This window comes from Sus scrofa, chromosome 15 (genome assembly GCF_000003025.6).
Source record: "Sus scrofa isolate TJ Tabasco breed Duroc chromosome 15, Sscrofa11.1, whole genome shotgun sequence".
NCBI lineage: Eukaryota > Metazoa > Chordata > Mammalia > Artiodactyla > Suidae > Sus > Sus scrofa.
The window spans coordinates 101,389,280-101,409,109 of record NC_010457.5 but is presented as its reverse complement, the minus strand read 5'-3'; the positions used below and the strand labels follow the sequence as shown (position 1 = coordinate 101,409,109).

The 19,830-nt window shown below is 39.9% G+C and overlaps 1 protein-coding gene across 1 annotated transcript in view; it reads right to left on the bottom strand.

Moving 5' to 3' along the window:
- Nucleotides 1-18,197, bottom strand: part of MOBKL3 (MOB family member 4, phocein) — a 29,370-nt gene extending 11,173 nt beyond the window's left edge. Inside the window, 5 exon segments of the mRNA NM_001032379.1 lie at nucleotides 1,288-1,374; nucleotides 1,557-1,599; nucleotides 7,328-7,428; nucleotides 13,285-13,347; nucleotides 18,123-18,197. Of these exon segments, the coding sequence (NP_001027551.1) occupies nucleotides 1,288-1,374; nucleotides 1,557-1,599; nucleotides 7,328-7,428; nucleotides 13,285-13,347; nucleotides 18,123-18,182 (354 nt within the window). The 5' untranslated portion in view covers nucleotides 18,183-18,197.

Here is a 19,830-nt window from a genome sequence, read left to right as displayed (position 1 = left end):
GAAATAAGTAAAGAAGAACTTAAGAGGTATAGGAGTTCCCCTATATATTTTAGTTTCCCTAAAACACTACCTGAAGTGGTACAGTGGGTTAATAAGGATCTGGTGTTGTTACTAGAGCACTTTGAGTCACTGCTGTGGCACAGGTTCAACCCCTGGCCTGGGAACTTCCACGTACCAAAGGTGTGGCCAAAAAATAAAAAAAATGAATGAGTTGCAGGGATGAAATGTATGGTATGAGGAATGTCATTAATAATTTTGTCAAGGAATTCCTGTCGTGGCGCATCGGAAAAACGAATCCAACTAGGAACCATGAGGTTGTGGGTTCGAGTCCTGGCCTCGCTCAGTGTGTTGAGGATCCGGCATTGCTGTGAGTTGTGGTGTAGGTCGAAGACGCAGGTCGGATCTGGCCTTGCTGTGGCTCTGGCATAGGCTGGCAGCAACAGCTCCTACTGGACCCCTAGCCTGGGAACCTCCATATGCTGCGGGTGCGGCCCTGAAAAAGACAAAAATACAAAAAAAAAAAAAAAAAAAATATTGTCATAACTTTATTTGGTGACAGATGACAACTAATCATGGTGCTCTTTTGTAATGTATAGAAATACCAAATCACTATGTTGTACACCTGAAACTAACACAGTGTAGGTCAATGACACTTCAATTAAAATTTTCTTAAAAGATATTAATCAGGAGTTCCCGTCGTGGCGCAGTGGTTAACGAATCCGACTAGGAACCATGAGGTTGCGGGTTTGGTCCCTGCCCTTGCTCAGTGGGTTAACGATCCGGCGTTGCCGTGAGCTGTGGTGTAGGTTGCAGACAGACGTGGCTTGGATCCCGCGTTGCTGTGGCTCTGGCGTAGGCCAGTGGCTACAACTCCGATTCAACCCCTAGCCTGGGAACCTCCATATGCCTCGGGAGCGGCCCAAGAAATAGCAACAATAACAACAACAACAACCAAAAAAAAAAAAAAAAAAAAGACCAAAAAAAAAAAAAAAAAAGATATTAATCAGGAGTTCCCTAGCAGCTCAGCAGGTTAAGAATCTGGTTGTGGCATGGGTTCCATCCTGGCCCAGGAACTTCTGCATGGTACAAGTATAGACAAAAAACTTTAAAAAATAATAATGAATATGCATATAAATCAAAAGAAATCATAAAATAGCATTGTAGCAATAACCTTGCAGCAAAGAATTCTAAACCAAATGGCAAAGTAAAATAAAACTCTAAAAATTTATTGCTGTCTTGAAGAGATCTAGGTTATTATATTTGTCATTCTATTTCATAAATTCTCACCTCTTTTGGAGTTTTGTGAGCTGCACAAAGAAAAATCCATTGTTCAGTTGCTGTCATCTGAGTACATGTATCTGGATGGCATTCACTCTGTTAAAAATTGTTGTATTTATTAATATATAAAATAATAATGAAAAAGTTTATCATTTGGGTTGCTACATTTCATGTAAAATCCTAGAAAATCTTGGGTAAGTCTTTGAAAGCATATTAATTTACAAAAATAGAAAAAATCAGAACTTTCAATTAAACCTTTAACTTAAATAAAATATTACCTGAAGTTTGACAGCAAGTCCATTTAGCTCAAGACAGAATTGCCTAAAAATATAAATATATAAATGAAAAGTCTTATCTAGTCTCCACATTATTTTCAGAATATCAGTTGTAAAAACAGAATCCCATCAGTATCATCCTTCCTCCCTCATCACCATGATCAGCACCACCTGAATTGACACATTTCTTTCTTCCTTTTTTTTTTTTTTTTTTTGTCTTTTGTCTTTTTAGGGCCACACCCATGGCATATGGAGGTCTCCAGGATAGGGGTCTAATCGGAGCTGTAGCTGCCAGCCTACGCCACAGCCATAGCAAACCGAAGATCTGAACCGAGTCTGCAATCTACACCACGGCTCATAGCAATGCCGGATCCTTAACCCACCAAGCCAGGTCAGGGATTGAACCTCAACCTCATAGTTCCTAGTCGGATTTGTTTCCGCTGTGCCAGGATAGGAACTCCAACACATTTCTTACAAAAATATATATATTAATAAATGAAATCCAAAATTAACAAGCCTAATAATGTTCAGAGTTTAGTGAGTTGATTAACTGCTACACACAGGAAATTGGTAAAAATTTTTCTGAGAAATAACTTGGAAATATTTACCAAGATCCTTACAAAGTATATATATATATATATTTATGACCACATCCTTGGCATATGGAAGTTCCTGAGCCAGGGACTGAATCTGAGCCACAGCTGCAATCCACACCATTGGTGTGGCAATGCCAGATCCCACAATCCATTTCACAAGGCCAGGAATCAAACCCTTGCCTCCATAGCGATAGGAACCTCTGCAATCGAATTCCCAACCCACTGCACCACAGAAGGAACTCTAAGTGTCTACTTACTTTTTTTTTTTTTTTTTTTTTTTTTTTTGTCTTTTGTCTTTTTTGTTGTTGTTGTTGCTATTTCTTGGGCCGCTCCCGCGGCATATGGAGGTTCCCAGGCTAGGGGTTGAATCGGAGCTGTAGCCACCGGCCTACGCCAGAGCCACAGCAACGCGGGATCCGAGCCGCGTCTGCAACCTACACCACAGCTCACGGCAACGCCGGATCGTTAACCCACTGAGCAGGGGCAGGGACCGAACCCGCAACCTCATGGTTCCCAGTCGGATTCGTTAACCACTGCGCCACGACGGGAACTCCCTACTTACTTTTTGACTAAGTCATTCTGCTAAGAATCTATTCTAATGAAATAATCAGAACTGCATGCAAGTATATGTATAAAGATGTTCACGGAAATTATATATATAAAATTTTTTTTTGAAACAGTTTAAATGATTAGCAACTGAAGAGTAGTAAAATGTTAGCATTACATAAACATACAAAGGATACGTTTATATTTAAAGAAAGATTCCAGTTTTGTAAAAATGTATGTGTGTATTCCCATATACAAACAGACACACAGAAGACTAAATGTTTTATACTCCTATATATTTTACAAGTTTTATTCTAATTACAAATAACAGGCCCCATCTAAAAACTCCAAACATGACCAAATACAAAATGTAAAAGAAGAAGAAAAGTCCTCCATAATTCCACCACCTCTTCCCAAAAGATAATTATTGTTTACACGTAAATTTTATTTTTCTCTGCATAGACTAAATACATACTGGAATGATACCATACATAATTTTTGCTTTGTTTTTTTTTTCCCTGCACCCAAGACATGCAGAGTTCCTGGGCCAGGGATCAAATCTACGGTTGTGGTTGCAACCTGTACCACAGCTGTGACACCGGATCCTCAACCCACTGTGCCACAAAGTAACTTCCCATATACAATTTTGTAGCTTGCTTTTTTGGTCACTTAATAGGTGTTGGGCATTTTTTCGTGATAATATTTTCCCTCTAAAACTGTCAAATTAAGAATTATAAAGCTTGGAGTTCCCGTCGTGGCGCAGTGGTTAACGAATCCGACTAGGAACCATGAGGTTGCGGGTTCGATCCCTGCCCTTGCTCAGTGGGTTAAGGATCCGGCATTGCCGTGAGCTGTGGTGTAGGTTGCAGACGCGGCTCGGATCCCGAGTTGCTGTGGCTCTGGCGTAGGCCGGTGACTACAGCTCCGATTCAACCCCTAGCCTGGGAACCTCCATATGCCGCGGGAGCGGCCCAAGAAATAGCAACAACAACAACAAAAAAGACAAAAGACAAAAAAAAAAAAAAAAAAAAAAAAGAATTATAAAGCTTAGAACAATGCTTGGAATACAGTTAAGTGCTCAAAAAACACTTTTTAAAAAATGAAAAATGAAGCAAATTACATATTTAGATGATTTTTAGATGGACTTGTTATTTGAAATGAAAAGATAATCCTTTATGTGATTAAAATTAACCACTTAATGTTGTCAAAATACTGAATGTTTTCCCTCTAAAAATCCTATCAAATTATTTAAACACTATTATGTTTCCCCATCAAATAAATGAAAACACTTTGGTTCCATAAATATGGAGAGCTAAAACCAACATAACTAGAAGATTAAAGAGTTTTAAAAAACTGCATATGTAAAAGAAAAAAATACATGTGAGAAGAAAAAACTTTTTTACTTATTTATTTAAAGTACATTAAAATAGGAGTTCCCAATGTGGCACAGTTGGTTAAGGATCTGGCTTTGCCACAGCTGTGACATAGGTCACAGCTGCAGCTTGGATTTGATCCCTGGCCCAGGAACTTCCATATGCCACAAGTGCAGCCAAAAAAGAAAATATAAAGTATATTAATATAGAAGAAAGTAAATTAAAAAACAAAGATTGAAATTTCAGTATTACTGTATTTCCTTTCCAGATGGCTAATAACAATGCTATTCTTAGATCATACAAAAAGCACTATTTTGGAGTTCCCGTCGTGGCACAGTGGTTAACGAGTCTGACTAGGAACCATGAGGTTGCGGGTTTGATCCCTGGCCTTGCTCAGTGGGTTGGGGATCCGGCGTTGCCATGAGCTGTGGTATAGGTTGCAGATGCGGCTCAGGTCCCGAGTTGCTGTGGCTGTGGCTCTGGCGTAGGCTGGTGGCTACAGCTCTGATTAGACCCTTAGCCTGGGAACTTCCACATGCCGTGGGAGCAGCCCTAGAAAAGGCAAAAAAAAAAAAAAAAAGCACTATTTCTGAATCACCACATCATCCTCTACTGCCCCATATCTGTAAGCTGCATGTTATGTGTTTTTGAGTTATTTCCCACTAAATGGTATTTAAGATAGGTAGTGATAATGAAGTTTCTCATCTATTCCAACCTACTTATGGCCAAGAGGAAAATTAAGCTAACTGATTTGGCAGTGTTACGGGTACAATCTGAGGCAAACAGTACAAACGAAATAGTTCAAGTTAATTCAACACAGGGCTAACATATACAGTTGTGCAGCTGAAGAGACAAGCCAGAGCTGAAATCTAGTCACTAAGCCATGCATTCCAGCATGAGATTGCATCCACTCAGAGAAAGAGTCATTTCCTAATTACAAATATTCAGTAAGGAGTAGTAATCGATTTGACCGAAATCACGACCCAATTCTCATTAACACCATAATATAATTAACTACATTAACCAATAACAAGTATTAAGCCTCAAATCAGTAACATTAAGCATATGCCAAAAAAGAACTACTCTTAAAACTCTTCTTAGTTAACTGCAAAGATGTATACACTATAATAGGAACAAAAGAATATATATGAATACATAATACATAAATTACACAAAACAAAAATAACCCACAAAAATAACAATAGCACAAGGACAGATGGAATATGCATGAGAAAGATTTTATAAGTTTTGTACGATGCATATTTCATAGTCTGAGTTCAATAGAGAAAAAAAGTTTCTCTTAGTTCTTAAATAAAAACCTTGTAAATTAAGATAAACTCTCACTTTTTAGGAATTATGCTAATAGTGAAAAAAACACCCTTACTTATGTTCATCACTAATCCCATAGAAAAGGAAGTAGTTATTTTGGTTTGGCCGTGCCCACGGCTTATGAAAGACCCCAGGCCAGGGATCGAACCTGCATCACAACAGTGACCCAAGCACAGCAGTGAAAACACCAGATCCTTAACACACTGAGCGACCAGGGAACTCCTAGGAAACAGTTATTTTTCAAAGCTGATTAAAATAAGGCAATGCTGTCTATCCAATGGCATAATATCTACATACTCATACTTTTATCATACATTGAGATGTATTAAAAAACACATCAAGTAGGCAAGTGATTTGTCCAAGAAATTGGCAAATTACAAAAAAGTCTTAGCATCCTGAAATTATTATGACATTGTACCCTAACAATATCTAGATAACAAGGCCATAGCAGCAAAAAAAAAAAAAACACCCAACAGAAAAAGTGCCTTGTCTACAAACTGTAACAAACTCTGAAGAGCATCGATCTCATATTGCATTCTCTATCTTTTTTTTTTTTTTTTCTTTTTTTTGTGGCACATGGAAGTTCCCAGGCCAGGGACTGAACCCGCATCATGGCAGAGACCCAAGCCACTGTAGAGACGATGCCAGATCCGTAATTGGCTGTGCCACAAGAGAACTCCTGCAATCTCTATTTTTAATTTACCAACTCATCCCAGTTCCCATTTATACTTGAAAGTTTATAACTTCAAGAAATAATCTAGTAATTTCAGAATATAGACGCTTCTAAAATTAACTCATCATTCACTAGTCATCAATTTTCTCATTCAAAAGATATCATGAAAAGCTCAAAAACTCCCTCCTTCACAAGTACAATTAATCTCACTTACCAAAGGGAAGACTGGAAGTTCATAGTAATTAATAGGTAACTCATAAGATACTAAGTCTAGACTAGGACCTCCATAGAGAAATAAAGCTCTTCCTAAGGAGGTACATGGAAATAATGCATTTGTGATTAAAGGATTTGATTAAGGAAAATAGTGCTAAAAAAAAATAAGGGAGTTTCCGTCGTGGCTCAGCGGAAACAAATCTGACTAGCATCCATGAGGACACAGGTCTGATCCCTGGCCTTGCTCAGTGGGTTAAGAATCCAGCGTTGCCATGAGCTATGGTGTATGTCACAGACACAGCTTGGATCTGGTGTTGCTGTGGCTGGGATGTAGGCCAGCAGCAATAACTCCAATTCGACCCCTAGCCTGGGAACCTCCACATGCCACGGGTACCACCCTAAAAGCAAAAATAATAATAATAAGACCAGAGTTCCCTTGCGGCATAGCAGGTTAAGGATCCGGCACTGTCACTGTAGCCGCCTGGGTTGCTGCTGTGGTGTGGGTTCGATTTCTGGCCTAGGAACTTCCATGTGCCATAGGCTAAGCCAAAAAAACAAAACAAAATAAAAAATAAGGCCCAGGGAGTTCCTGCTGTAGCTCAGCAGATTACAAACCTGACTGGTATCCATGCGGATGTGGGTTCGATCCCTGGCCTGGCTCAGGGGTTAAGGACCCAATGTTGCTGTGAGCTGTGACCCCTAGCCTGGGAACCTCCACATGCCATGGGTCATGGACAAGGCTCAGATCTCTCGCTGTTGTGGCTGTGACATAGGCCAGCAGCTGCACCTCTGATTCAACTCCTAGCCTGGGAACTTCCATATGCTGCAAATGTGGTCCTAAAAAGCCAAAAAAAAGGGCCCAAATCCATAATATAGAAAACAATCAGTAAATAACAATGTTGAAAACTTTATAACATTGAAAACAAAACCTTTAGGATTTGGCTTTTCAGTCTATAAATAAAATTTAGGATTTATAATCATCATTAATATTAAAGGTTACTTTTACTAACAGAAGTACTATCTTGATACATCATAAGAACCTACCTTAAATGTTCGTACTTCCATACACCTTCATCTTGGCCTTCAGGTGGTTCAAGAATTTTGTCAATATTGGAACAATCTGCTCTTATGTTCTGTTGGATATACTAGAAACAAAGAAGTTCTTATGGTTAATTAAAATTTTATGTTATATGGTAAATCTTATGGGAGTTATTGTTCAACGGGTACAGAGTTTCAGCTGGGGAAGATGAAAAAGTTCTGAGATGGAGATGGCAATAGCTGCACAACAATATGAATGTACTTAGTGCCACAGAACTGTACACATGGCCCAAATGATAAATTTCAGTTATGTGGTTTTTACCCCAATAAGAAAAAGCAGAATGAACACCAAACAGGAAAACCCAAAGAAATCCATACCCAGGCATATAAACTGACAAAAACTGAAGATAAAGAAACCAACAAAAAGAGACACATGACCTAGAGAATGACTCAAATGAGTATGGCTTTCTCATCAGAAACCACAGAAGACAGGAGGAAATGGCACAACATTTTTACAGTGCTGAAAGAAAAGCACTGTCAACCCAGAATTCTATATCTAGCAAAAATACCCTTTAGAAATGATGATAAACTAAAGATGTTTTCAGATGAAAGCAAATTAAGGAGAATTCCTAGCCAGCAGACCACAGCAGACAGCTCGAAAAGAACTGCTACAGGAAGTTTCTTCAGACAGAAGGAAACGTAGACTACCAGGAGCAACAGCAATTATAAGTATCTGGGTAAAAATATGTATTAGACCATTCTCCTCTTGATTTTTAAAGTAGGTTTGGCAAGAAACTTTTTTTTTTTTTTTTTTAGGGCCACACCCAAATCATATGGAAGTTCCCATGCTAGGGGCTGAATCGCAGCTGCAGCTGCCAGCCTATGCCACATCCACAGCCATACCAGATCTGAGCGTCATATGAAACCTACCTGCAGCTCACAGCAACACTGGATCCTTTAACCCACTGAGCGAGGCCAAGGATCAAACCCACATCCTCATGGATACTAGCAGGATTCTTAATCCACTAAGCCATAATGGGAACTCAAGAAACCTTTCTTGAAAGCAAGAAATATAACACTGTCTGAGGGGGTTTTCAATGTAAGTGTAACATAGACAACTACAGCATAAAGGAAGAGTCTAAATGATGATAGTTTCTATATCTCAGTCAAAGCAGTAAAATATTGATTCTAATTAGACTGGAAAGTTAAGCATGTTCTTCATAATCTCAAGAGCAATCGTCAAAAAAATTATTTAAGAAGGAGTTCCCCAGTGGCCAAGTGATTAGGATCAGCACTTTGAAGCACTTCCACCACCACAGCCTGGGTTCGATCTCTAGTCTGGGAGCTGAGATCTACATCAAGCCGATGCATGCTGTGGCGAAAACACTAAAAATATGTATATTTTATATATATTATTTATATTATTTGTATTATATATATTATATATATATGAAATACAGTGAACATTGGAATAAACTAAAATAGACTACTGAAAATGCTCAAATAATCCTTAAAAAGGCAGAAAAGGGGAAACAAAAACAAAAAAGGAAAAAAATTGAAAATAAGCAGTAAAATGGTAGATCTCAATCTAAAAATATCAGTAACTACATTAACATTTAATGGCCTATATCCTTAAAATATAAGCACTGTCAGAAAGAATAAAGAAACATGACCCAAGTACACTGCCTACAAGAAATTTTTCAAATATAATGATACAGATAGGTTAAAAGTAAAAGGATGGTGAGGTTCTCTTGTGGGGCAGCGGATTGGGGATCTAGTATTGTCATAAGAGTGGCCTGGGCCACTGCTGTGGCATGGGTTCAATCCCTGGTCTGGGGAAATTCCACATGCCATGAGTACAGCCAAAAAAAAGTAAAAGGATAAGAAAGATAAACCATACACACATGAATGAAAGAATGAAAGGCATTCAATATGTTAAAAAATTAATCAATGCAGGAGTTCCCACTGTGGCACAGTGGAAACGAATCCGACTAGGAACCATGAGGTTGCGGGTTCAATCACTGGCCTCACTCAGGGGGCTGAGGATCTGGCATTGCCCTGAGCTGTGGTATAGGTCACAGACTCAGCTCGGATCATCTGTTGCTGTGGCTGCAGCATAGGCCAGCAGCTGTAGCTCCAATTGGACCCCTAGCCTGAGAACCTCCATATGCCATGGGTGCAGCCCTAAGAAGCAAAAAAACAAACAAACAAAAATTATGTTTCTATACATCTTCAAGGAACAATTCAAAAAGAAAATGAAAGAGAAACTCTCATCTATCTATAACTGAACTGCTTTGCTATACATTCAAAACAATGTAAATCAATACTTCATAAAGTAGAAATTGAGATGCACACTTCCTAATTTTAAGACTTTTTACACAGCTATAATAATTAAAACAGTATAGTACTGACATAGACATATTGACAAAACGGAATTGAATAGTGCAACTAGAAATAAACCCTTACATGTACAGTCAAATGATTTTTGATGACAAGGGTGCCAAAACCATTCAAAGGGGAAAGGACAGTCATTTTAATCATTTTTAAGTGTACAGTTCAGTGGCATTAACCGCATTCACAATGATGTACAATCAAAGAAAAGCCCTGGACCTGATGGCTTCACTGGTGAATTTTATGAACTATTTACTTATTTTTATTTTATTTTTTTAGGGCCACACCTGCGACACGTGGAAGTTCCCAGGCTAGGGGTCAAATGGGAGCCGCAGCTGCTGGCCTACACCACAGCCACAGCAACACCAGATCCAAGCTACATCTGTGACCTACAGCACAGCTCATGGCAATGCTGGATCCTTAACCCACCAGGTGAGGCCAGGGATTAAACCCACATACTCATGGATACTAGTCGGGTTTATAACCTGATGAGCCACAACGGGAACTCCCTTTTACAAACTATTTAAAGAACACCAATTCTTTTCAAACTCTTCCATATAGGAAAAAACCAAAGCAAACATCATAGTAAACGTGAAAGACTGAAAGCCTTCCTCCAAGATCAGGTACAAGATAAGGATGCCTGCTGTTGCCATTTCTATTCAAAACAGCACTGGAAGTTCTAGTCAAAGCAACCAGGCAGGAAAAACAAATAAATGGCATCCAGATTGGAAAGAAAGAAGTAAACTTAGCTCTCTGCAAATGAACTAATCTCATACATAAAAAACCTAAAAGATTCCACGAAAAAACTGTTTGGACTGATAACTTCGACAGAGCATCAGGACAAATCTCTACTTTTAAAGGAAATAATATCTGTACTTTCCCTCTTAATTTTTACCAATTTCCTGGCATAAAGCTCCAGGTTTGTTTTTCTGTATCCTCTGCAAGGCCTACCTCTTTGCTAGCCCATTAAATATTTGCTGATTGAATAATACATTTTCTTTTCTTTTTACGGCTGCACCTGCGGCTTATGGAAGTTTCTGGGCCAGGTTTATTTATTTATTTATTTTGGTTTTTTTCTATTTCTTTGGGCCGCTCCCGCGGCATATGGAGGTTCCCAGGATAGGGGTCTAATCGGAGCTGTAGCTGCCAGCCTACGCCAGAGCCACAGCAACGCAGGATCCGAGCCGCGTCTGCAACCTACACCACAGCTCACGGCAACACCAGATCCTTAACCCACTGAGCAAGGGCAGGGACCGAACCCGCAACCTCATGGTTCCTAGTTGGATTCGTTAACCACTGCGCCATGACGGGAACTCCTGAGCCAGGTTTAAATAGGAGCTGCAACTAGACCTACATCACAGCCACAGCCACAGCCACAGCCACACCGATCTAAGCCTCATCTGCAACCTATGCTGCAGCTTGAGGCAATGCCAGATCCTTAACCCACTCAACGAGACTGAATCCACATCCTCGCAGACACTATATTGGGGTCTCAACCCACTGAGCCACAATGGGAACTCCAAATAATACATTTTTAAAAAGCAATAAGCAAAGCCATTCATTCATCAATACTTTTCATTTCCTGTGCTAAATATCTAAATATGACACTAGATCCATTCTAAATGTTTTGCTATGTTTCTGTTAAGATTATGAGTTGAAAAAAAAAAAAAAAAGATTATGAATTGAGGAGGTCCCATTGTGGTTCAGTGAGTTAAGAACCTGACATGGTATCAGCCAGCAGTGGATTCAATCCCAGGCCTCGCCCAATGGCTTAAGAATCTGGCATTGCTGCAAGCTACATGTAGGCTGCAGATATGGCTTGGATTTGGTTTTTCCATGGCTATAGAATAGGCCTGCTACTGCAGCTCCAATTCAACCCTAGCCTGGGGACTTCCATATGCTTCAGGTGCAGCCATAAAAAGGAATGAAAAAAAAAAAAAAAGGTTATGAATTGAGTTTTTAATGCTCTAAGAATTCAACTATAATTTTTTTTTTCTTTCTTTTTAGGACCATTCCTATGGCATATGGAAATTCTCAGGCTAGGGGTCAAATCCGAGCTGCAGCTGCCAGCCTATGCCACAGCCATGGCCACTTTGGATCTGAGCCACTCTGCAACCTACACCACAGTTCGAAGCATTGCCAGATCCTTAACCCACTGATCAAGGCCAGGGATCAAACCCACATCCTCACGGATACTAACTAGGCTCTTAACCCATTGAGCCAAACAGGGAGTCCTTCAACTATACTTTTATTTTGTTTCCCAAGATTTTCAAATAACAAAATAAATCCAAATAACTACCTACTTTTATTATCTGGCTATCAAAATCAAACAGCCATGGAGTTCCCAGAGTGATACAGTGGATTAAGAATCCGAATGCAGTGACTCAGGTTTAGCTTCAATCCCCGATGCCAGTGCAGTGGGTTAAAAGATCCAGCACTGCCACAACTGCAGTTCATGTTCAATCTCTGGCCTGGGAACTTCCATATGCCACAGGTATGGTCATAAAATTAAATACAAAACACAACAAAACAAACAAACTTGTCCAACATACTAGCACATAATAATTTTGGTCATCCTTTTATTAACTCTTTAAAGCAATTTTTAAGAATTAGTTATGAGAAATTTTTTATTTCCAAATTCCAGATTTTACACATTTGGGAAGAACCACCATTTTTTTTTTTTTTTTTTCAAGTCAGCATAGTATACAATGTGATTTTTAGTAAGAATATTTCAGAATTTCCTGAGGGGCTTTTCAAACCAAAGCTTCTACAGAAGCCCACCTTCCTGATGACTGCCTTAGTGAGCTATTGAATGGTGGCAACAACCTAAAGGGAGGCATCTTAGCCCTCAAATATATTGGAGGGGGACAAAAGTTAAGAAATAACAGTAACTAGGGAGTTCCCGTTGTGGCTCAGCGGTTAATGAATCTGACTAGGAACCATGACGTTTCGGGTTCGATCCCTGGCCTTGCTCATGGGTTAAGGATCCAGTATTGCCATGAGCTGTGGTGTAGGTCGCAGACTCAGCTTGGATCCCGAGTTGCTGTGGCTGTGGTGTAGGGCGGTGGCTACAGCTCCGATTCAACCCCTAGCCTGGGAACCTCCATATGCCACGGGAGCGGCTCAAGAAAAGGCAAAAAGACGAGGAAAAAAAAAAAAAGAAAAGAAAAAAAGAAATAACAGTAACTAAAATTAAAATGTAAAGCTTAGACATGTTAAGTGTTTGGGCATCAAATGAATAAGCTACTTCATCTACTTATATTATTCTAATTTAGCATTCAATTAATTTTGAATTAAATTCATTCTAAAGTCAAACTTGATACCCTAATTTGATATACATTAACAGATAATAAATGTTTTTAAGTTTGATTATAGTTTAATATGCTATCTTAAAACAAAATGAGGTTTATAGTAAAAAAAAAAAAAAAAGATGTTTGACAGAAGTTTTAAATAGGCATCCCATTAATTCCACGGATTCTGGTTTGTGCTAAAAGATACATGAATACTTAACCATGCCAGGGGAGAGAAAATACTTAGGTTAATGGAGCTACAAAAGAAACTACTGTTATTACCTGCTGAACAGCTAGTGTACTGTCCATTTCATCAAAGGATTCATCAGGCCAATTATAGAAATCCTATAAAAAAAATATTTCATGGTTAAAGCACATTCAAAATTACAAAGAACATGCAATATTATTATAATTAACTTCAATTCTTAATAAAGAGCCAATGCCATACTAGAGAAGAAAAGCCCTTATACTGTTAAGTGATATGATTATTAGTGAATAAGTTAAAGGTATCTTATTTGATGCTTTAAATGAACAACATGATTTTATTTAAATGAACATTGTTACATTTTTTTTCAACCACAAATCCCTCAAATATGACTCCTATAAGCTTTTCACATATTACTTAATTGATGAGATAAGTCTACCACTTTTTTGTTTATAGTGGTTGAATATCTTTGCAAGTTACACTGAAGAAAAATCTCCAGGCACTAAAAAACTGAATCAGTTTTTATCTGAAGAGAATAGCTAGTTAGTAGCATTTACTACTCCATAAATTATTTATGACAGACATTGTAAATTATCATTCCAATTCCAAATGGTTTGGAATATTTTAAATTTCTAAATCAAAATATGACCTCCATCAAAAAGTAGTCATACAAACAGAAAGACCCCTTTTAAGGGGAATATTTTTATGGATCACCTTGTTCTGGTTCTGAATTCCTCTATAGATAGTTCAGTTCACAGGCATGGTTAAGAACTTTCAAGTGTTTACCTATATATCCTTAGTAGGAGTGCAATGCCTAACACACTGTAGGTACCCAATAAATGTCAGGGGCAGAATTCCCGTCGTAGCTCAGTGGTTAAGGAATCCAACTAGGAACCCATGAGATTGCAGGTTCGATCCCTGGCCTTGCTCAGTGGGTTAAGGATCCAGTGTTGCTGTGAGCTGTGGTGTAGATTGCAGACGTGGCTCAGATCCCACGTTGCTGTGGCTCTGGTGTAGACCAGCGGCTACAGCTCCAATTAGACCCCTAGCCTGGGAACCTTCATATGCTACAGAAGTGGCCCTAGAAAAGGCAAAAAGACAAAAATAAATAAATAAATAAATAAATGTCAGGGGTAAAACTGGAGGAAAAAGTAGTAGGAAACCAACAATCTACAACCCTATATGAATCACATGGCTAAGTCTCCAAACACCTTGAACAAAATTTGGAGCAAACTGGAGAATACAGTGTACGATACCACATGAGGAAAGGTTTAAGAAAGTGCAAAACATACTTATGAATATAATATATATATAATCAACGTATTAAGGAAAGAAAAGGAATGATAATTACCCTTACTGGTTAGGGGTGAGTAGAAGACCGAAGTGTGTGATACAGAGGGATTCAACTATACTATTAATGTCTTAGTTCTCAGTTCTGATGAAATACCCTTTTAAGTGTCTTAAACATTTCATCTTTTGTTTTAATAGTTGTCTTATCTGAACGAAAATGAACTAATTTTATTTTAAATGTCAAGAAATAAAAACAACTTTCTAGAAATTATTCCAGGATGCAGATATCATCTACATATTATTAGAAAATAGTTTTAAACAGCTTCCTTTCTGGACTGTAGTGAAAAATGTTGCTATCAGGAGTTCCCATCGTGGCTCAGTGGTTAACGAACCAGACTAGTATCCATGAGGAAGTGGGTTCGATTCCTGGCTTCGCTCAACGGGTTAGGGATAAAGCGTTGCCGTGAGCTGTGGTGTAGGTTGCAGATGTGGCTCAGATCTGGCGTTGCTGTTTCTGTGGTGCAGGCCAGCGGCTATAGCTCCTATTGGACCCCTAGCCTGGGAACCTCCATATGCCACGGGAGTGGCCCAAGAAATGGCAAAAAGACCAATAAATAAATAAATAAAATATTACAAAACAAAGGAGTTCCTGCTGTGCTGCAGTGGGTTAAGAATCGACAGTACTACAGTATAGCATAGGGAACTATTCCCAATCTATTTGGGATAGACCATGATAGAGGATAAGGAAGACATATACATGTATGACTGAGTCCATGTGCTATACAGCAGAAGATGGCACAACACTGTAAATCAACTATACTTCAATTAAAAAAAAGAAAGAATCCTACTGCTGCAGCTCTGGTTGCTGCAGAGACGCAGGTTTGATTCCTAGCCAGGCACAGTGGATTAAAGGATGGCTTTGCTATTGCTGCAGCTGTGGCTTGGATTCAAACTGGCCCAGGAACTTCCATGGGTGCAGCCACATAAAAAAAATTAAAATATTAGAAAACACATAGTAATACACAGAAAACATGTAAACAAGTTAATTGGGAATTAAATGTTCTGCCTCATCATAACTGTGATATATATATATATATACTTTCAAAATTTACAATAGAAACCAAAAATCCAGCTTAATGGAGTTCTTATTTAATTCAGTTAAACATTTATTGAAAACCAATTATGTAAAAAAGACACATGCACCCACATGTTCACTGCAGCACTATTCACAATAGCCAAGACATGGAAACAACCCAAATGTCCATTGACAGATGGTTGGATTAGGAAGATGCTGTGTGTGTATATATATATATCAAAAGTCTACTTATGAGTGTGTATATATATATATATATATATATATATATATATATATGATGGAATACTACTCAGTCATAAAAAAGAACGACATAATGCCATATGCAGCAACATGGATGGAACTAGAGAATCTCATACTGAGTGAAATAAGTCAGAAAGAAAAAGACAAATACCATATATCACTTATAACTGGAATCTAATATACAGCACAAATGAACATTTCCACAGAAAAGAAAATCATAGACTTGGAGAATAGACTTGCGGCTGCCCAGGGGGCAGAGGGAGGGAGTGGGAGGGATCGGGAGCTCGGGGTTAGTGGATGCAAACTATTGCTCTTGGAATGGATTTACAATGAGATTCTGCTGAATAGCATTGAGAACTATGTCTAGATACTTACACTGCAACACAACAATGGGAAGAAAAAGTATGTATACATGTATGTGTAACTTGGTCCCCATGCTGTACAGCGGAATAAACAAATAAATAAATAAATAAGAAAGAAAAGAAAACCAATTATGTGCCTATATCCCAATCTAACCAATTAAAAAAAAATAGGAAGATACTCTATCTATTCTATTATTGTTCTAAATAAATCATTTTTGACTAGACGTTATTTCACTGAAAGAAATCACTGTGAGAGACAAGGGATAGGATAAAATGCTGCTTAAGCAGCCCTTTAAAAAAATCCTAACCTTTTCTGTTACATTTTATTTAACACTTTTGATCTATGACAATGTGGTAAAAGTAAAGGTGCTTTCTTATAACAACATACTTACTCAGAACAACATAGCAAATGAGTGTTAAAATAATGAGTTAAAGTATATGATTTTAACTAACCTTTCAAAATTAAGAACTTTTGAATACGTAAAAATGGATGATTCTCAGATTGTGAGTACAAAAGTCTACTTATGAATATAAATAGAAATCTAGAGTTGATCACTTAAAAGTATCACAAACAATGCTCCCACAGAATAAGAAGTAAAGGTATATAAGAAAAAGATCATTTATAACGAAAGAAACTTTGGAAACAGCAAAGCATAAATAATATAAATTCCGAGTGGTATAACCATAAAATTGCCAACAGAAGTAATTGACATATGACTCCACTAAAAAAAAAAAAAAAAGACTTTCAAACTAAACTCTCTACAATTCAGTACTAAAAGCAACTTGTTAAAGAGAAAACTAGTGAACTAAGAATCTGGAGACTGTGTAACTCTCAGCAAATGCAATCTAACATCTGAGTTCAGTTTCCTTATTTACAACACGGATCTGGGAAGGTATCTGAATGTAAAAGTTTCCTTTGAAAGGACTCCCTTTCAAAGATATTTCCCTTAATATCTTTCTGTACAAGATATTAAAATCTATTCTCTGGCATATGGTCATAGCTCCACTGTTGCTTGTTTTTTTCCCACCCACTTGTCTTCTTTAAAATTAACACATCTTACATTTTAACACATCTCTTAACACATTAACATTTTAACACATCTCTTCTGATATCGGAGCATCTACTCAATAGCAAGCCATTTTGCTTGGCAAATTAATCAGATGAAGTTTAAATGCCTACTTTATTATTTTTTTTAAACAATGTGAGGCGTCCCCGTCTTTTGCAAACACCGAGAATCAATATCTAAACAAGCACCAACTCACCCCAAGTACCGCCCTATAAAAAAGTTGATAAATTATCTGTTCATTCCCTATTCGTCACACATAATAACAAGGAAATTCACAAGGAATGACATCTAACAAGTCACAACCTGATGATGAAAACTTGCTGGACCAGAGAACAGTTACAGCGAGAAGTAGTCAAAGACAAACAGCAAGAAAAGGAGGATAAAGCAAATTATCAACTCCCAAATCCGGCTAGTCAAGCTGGACGGCAAGTCCGGCACGTCAGAAGCCAGGTAGGACCTGGAAACCAGAACGAAGTAGGCTGTGGCAGCCCCGACCCTCACGGAAACGCCGGGGTCTCCACCTGGCCGGCCGCACCCCTGAGACGCTGGTCAGCTGGGGATCAGAGAAGAGGCGAGAACAAGCGAACAAGCAGTCGCTGTGGACAGACTTCCAGCTCCAGGCCTCGGTGGCCTCACGCGCCCCGCACGCCCATCCTCAAGTCCGAGCTCCACAGGCCTCGCGGGCCGCCGCCGCCTCAGTTAGACCAAGGGGCTGAGGCTCCGGAAGAAGAGGCCGGGCGCTAGTGCCCCCGCCCGCCCGACGCCCGGGCCCAACCTCCTCTCAGGGGAGTCCACCCTCTACGTGCGCCGCGGCTGAGCACCAAAAGCCCCCAACTCCAGCAAAAGTGTAGACATAGTACCTGAGCCTTGGTGCCTGGCCTGTTCCGCCTCAGCACAGCCGTCCCCTCCGCCATGACCATAGTGCCAGAGTCTGGGCGGCAAGTGTCGGTACCCGGATGTAGAGGACGGCTGCCTGCGCGGGGGGCGGGGCGGAGCAGCGCTCTGCGTCCGGGCGCCGGGGAGGGGTGGCTGCTGACGGCACAGCCCTAGCCCGCGCGGGGCAGGGCGGGAAGCCTGGGAGGAGTCTCGGAAAGGGCCGGTTGGCGAAGGGAGGGGAAGGCGAGAGAAGGAACAGTCCTTGGCTAGCGGGCGGGAAGGTTAGGCAAGAGACCGGCGGTGGGGCGGGGGTGCCGAGAGAGGCCCGTGGGAATACGCAGGTGGGCTTAGAGGGCAGCCAGGGTAATGTGCAAGATCGGCAAAACGCGTTGGTGTATCTGTTTAGGCTTAAGTTATACTGGAAGAATTAGAGCTTGCGCAATGGCGACCGTTTCAGTAAACCCTTGTGCAAGCAAATGCCTAGGGAAGTGTTAATTCTGTCCCGAAATCACCTTAGACATGCAAAGTGGGAAACAGGGCCAGCAGTCTGGGAAAATTCCACAGACCCTGCATGAAATCGATCCAATCTCAAATCAGACTGGGGTTGGGAATGTAAAATGATATTTCCGCTACCCGCTAATTTATCTGAAATAGAGTGGACATCTGGTACTGTGCATTAAATAGACAAATTTAGCTTGTATTTTTTGCAAGTCAGAAGCAGGAGGAGGAGTTCCCGTCGTGGCTCAGTGGTTAACGAATCTGACTAGGAACCACGAGGTTGAGGGTTCGATCCCTGGCCGTGCTTAGTGGGTTAAGGATCCGGCGTTGCGGTGAGCTGTGGTGTAGGTTGCAGACGCGGCTCAGATCCCGCGTTCCTGTGGCTCTGGCGTAGGCCGGTGGCTACAGCTTCCATTCGACCCCTAGCCTGGGAACCTCCATATACCGCGGGAACAGCCCTAGAAAAGGCAAAAAGACAAAAAAAGAAGCAGGAGGAGAAAATGAATGCCCCTTGATGGATGGTGGTAGTTTTACATCTTACAGGATTTCACATTTCCTCTGTTGCAAGTTTAACATGTTCTCTAAAGTCATGAAATCACAGCAGTAGTAGCAAACTTTTTTTCTGTTCCTGCTTAGAAACCTTAAATCTTTGATCTGGACTGAGGGAGGCCTTAGGTTACCAGGTGGAAAGACAGTTAAAAGGGTGAACAGTACATATAGCAGGGTGATTTCCAAGAGAGAAAACATCAGTTATCAGGTAAGCCTAAAGATGTATGGAAAATGCTGAGAGCAGAGCTTTGTAACAGACAGCCTCCAAAGATGGAAATAAGGAGAAGCAAGGTTGGTTAAAATGAGTGAGTGCAAAGCTGAATAACTGTCAGTGACTTCGAAGTCTGTTCAAAAGTATTTAACAAACAGGAGTTCCCATGGTGGCGCAGTGGTTAACGAATCCAACTAGGAGCCATGAGGTTGTCAGTTCTATCCCTGGGCTCGCTCAGTGGGTTAAGGATCCGGTGTTGCCATGACCTTTGGTATGGGTTGCAGACACGGCTCGGATCCTGCGTTGCTGTGGCTGCAGTATAGGCCGGTGGCTATAGCTCTGATTAGACCCCTAGCCTGGGAACCTCCATATGCCGTAGGTGCGGCCCTAGAAAAGACAATAAATAAATAAATAGATAAGTTTTTAACAACAGA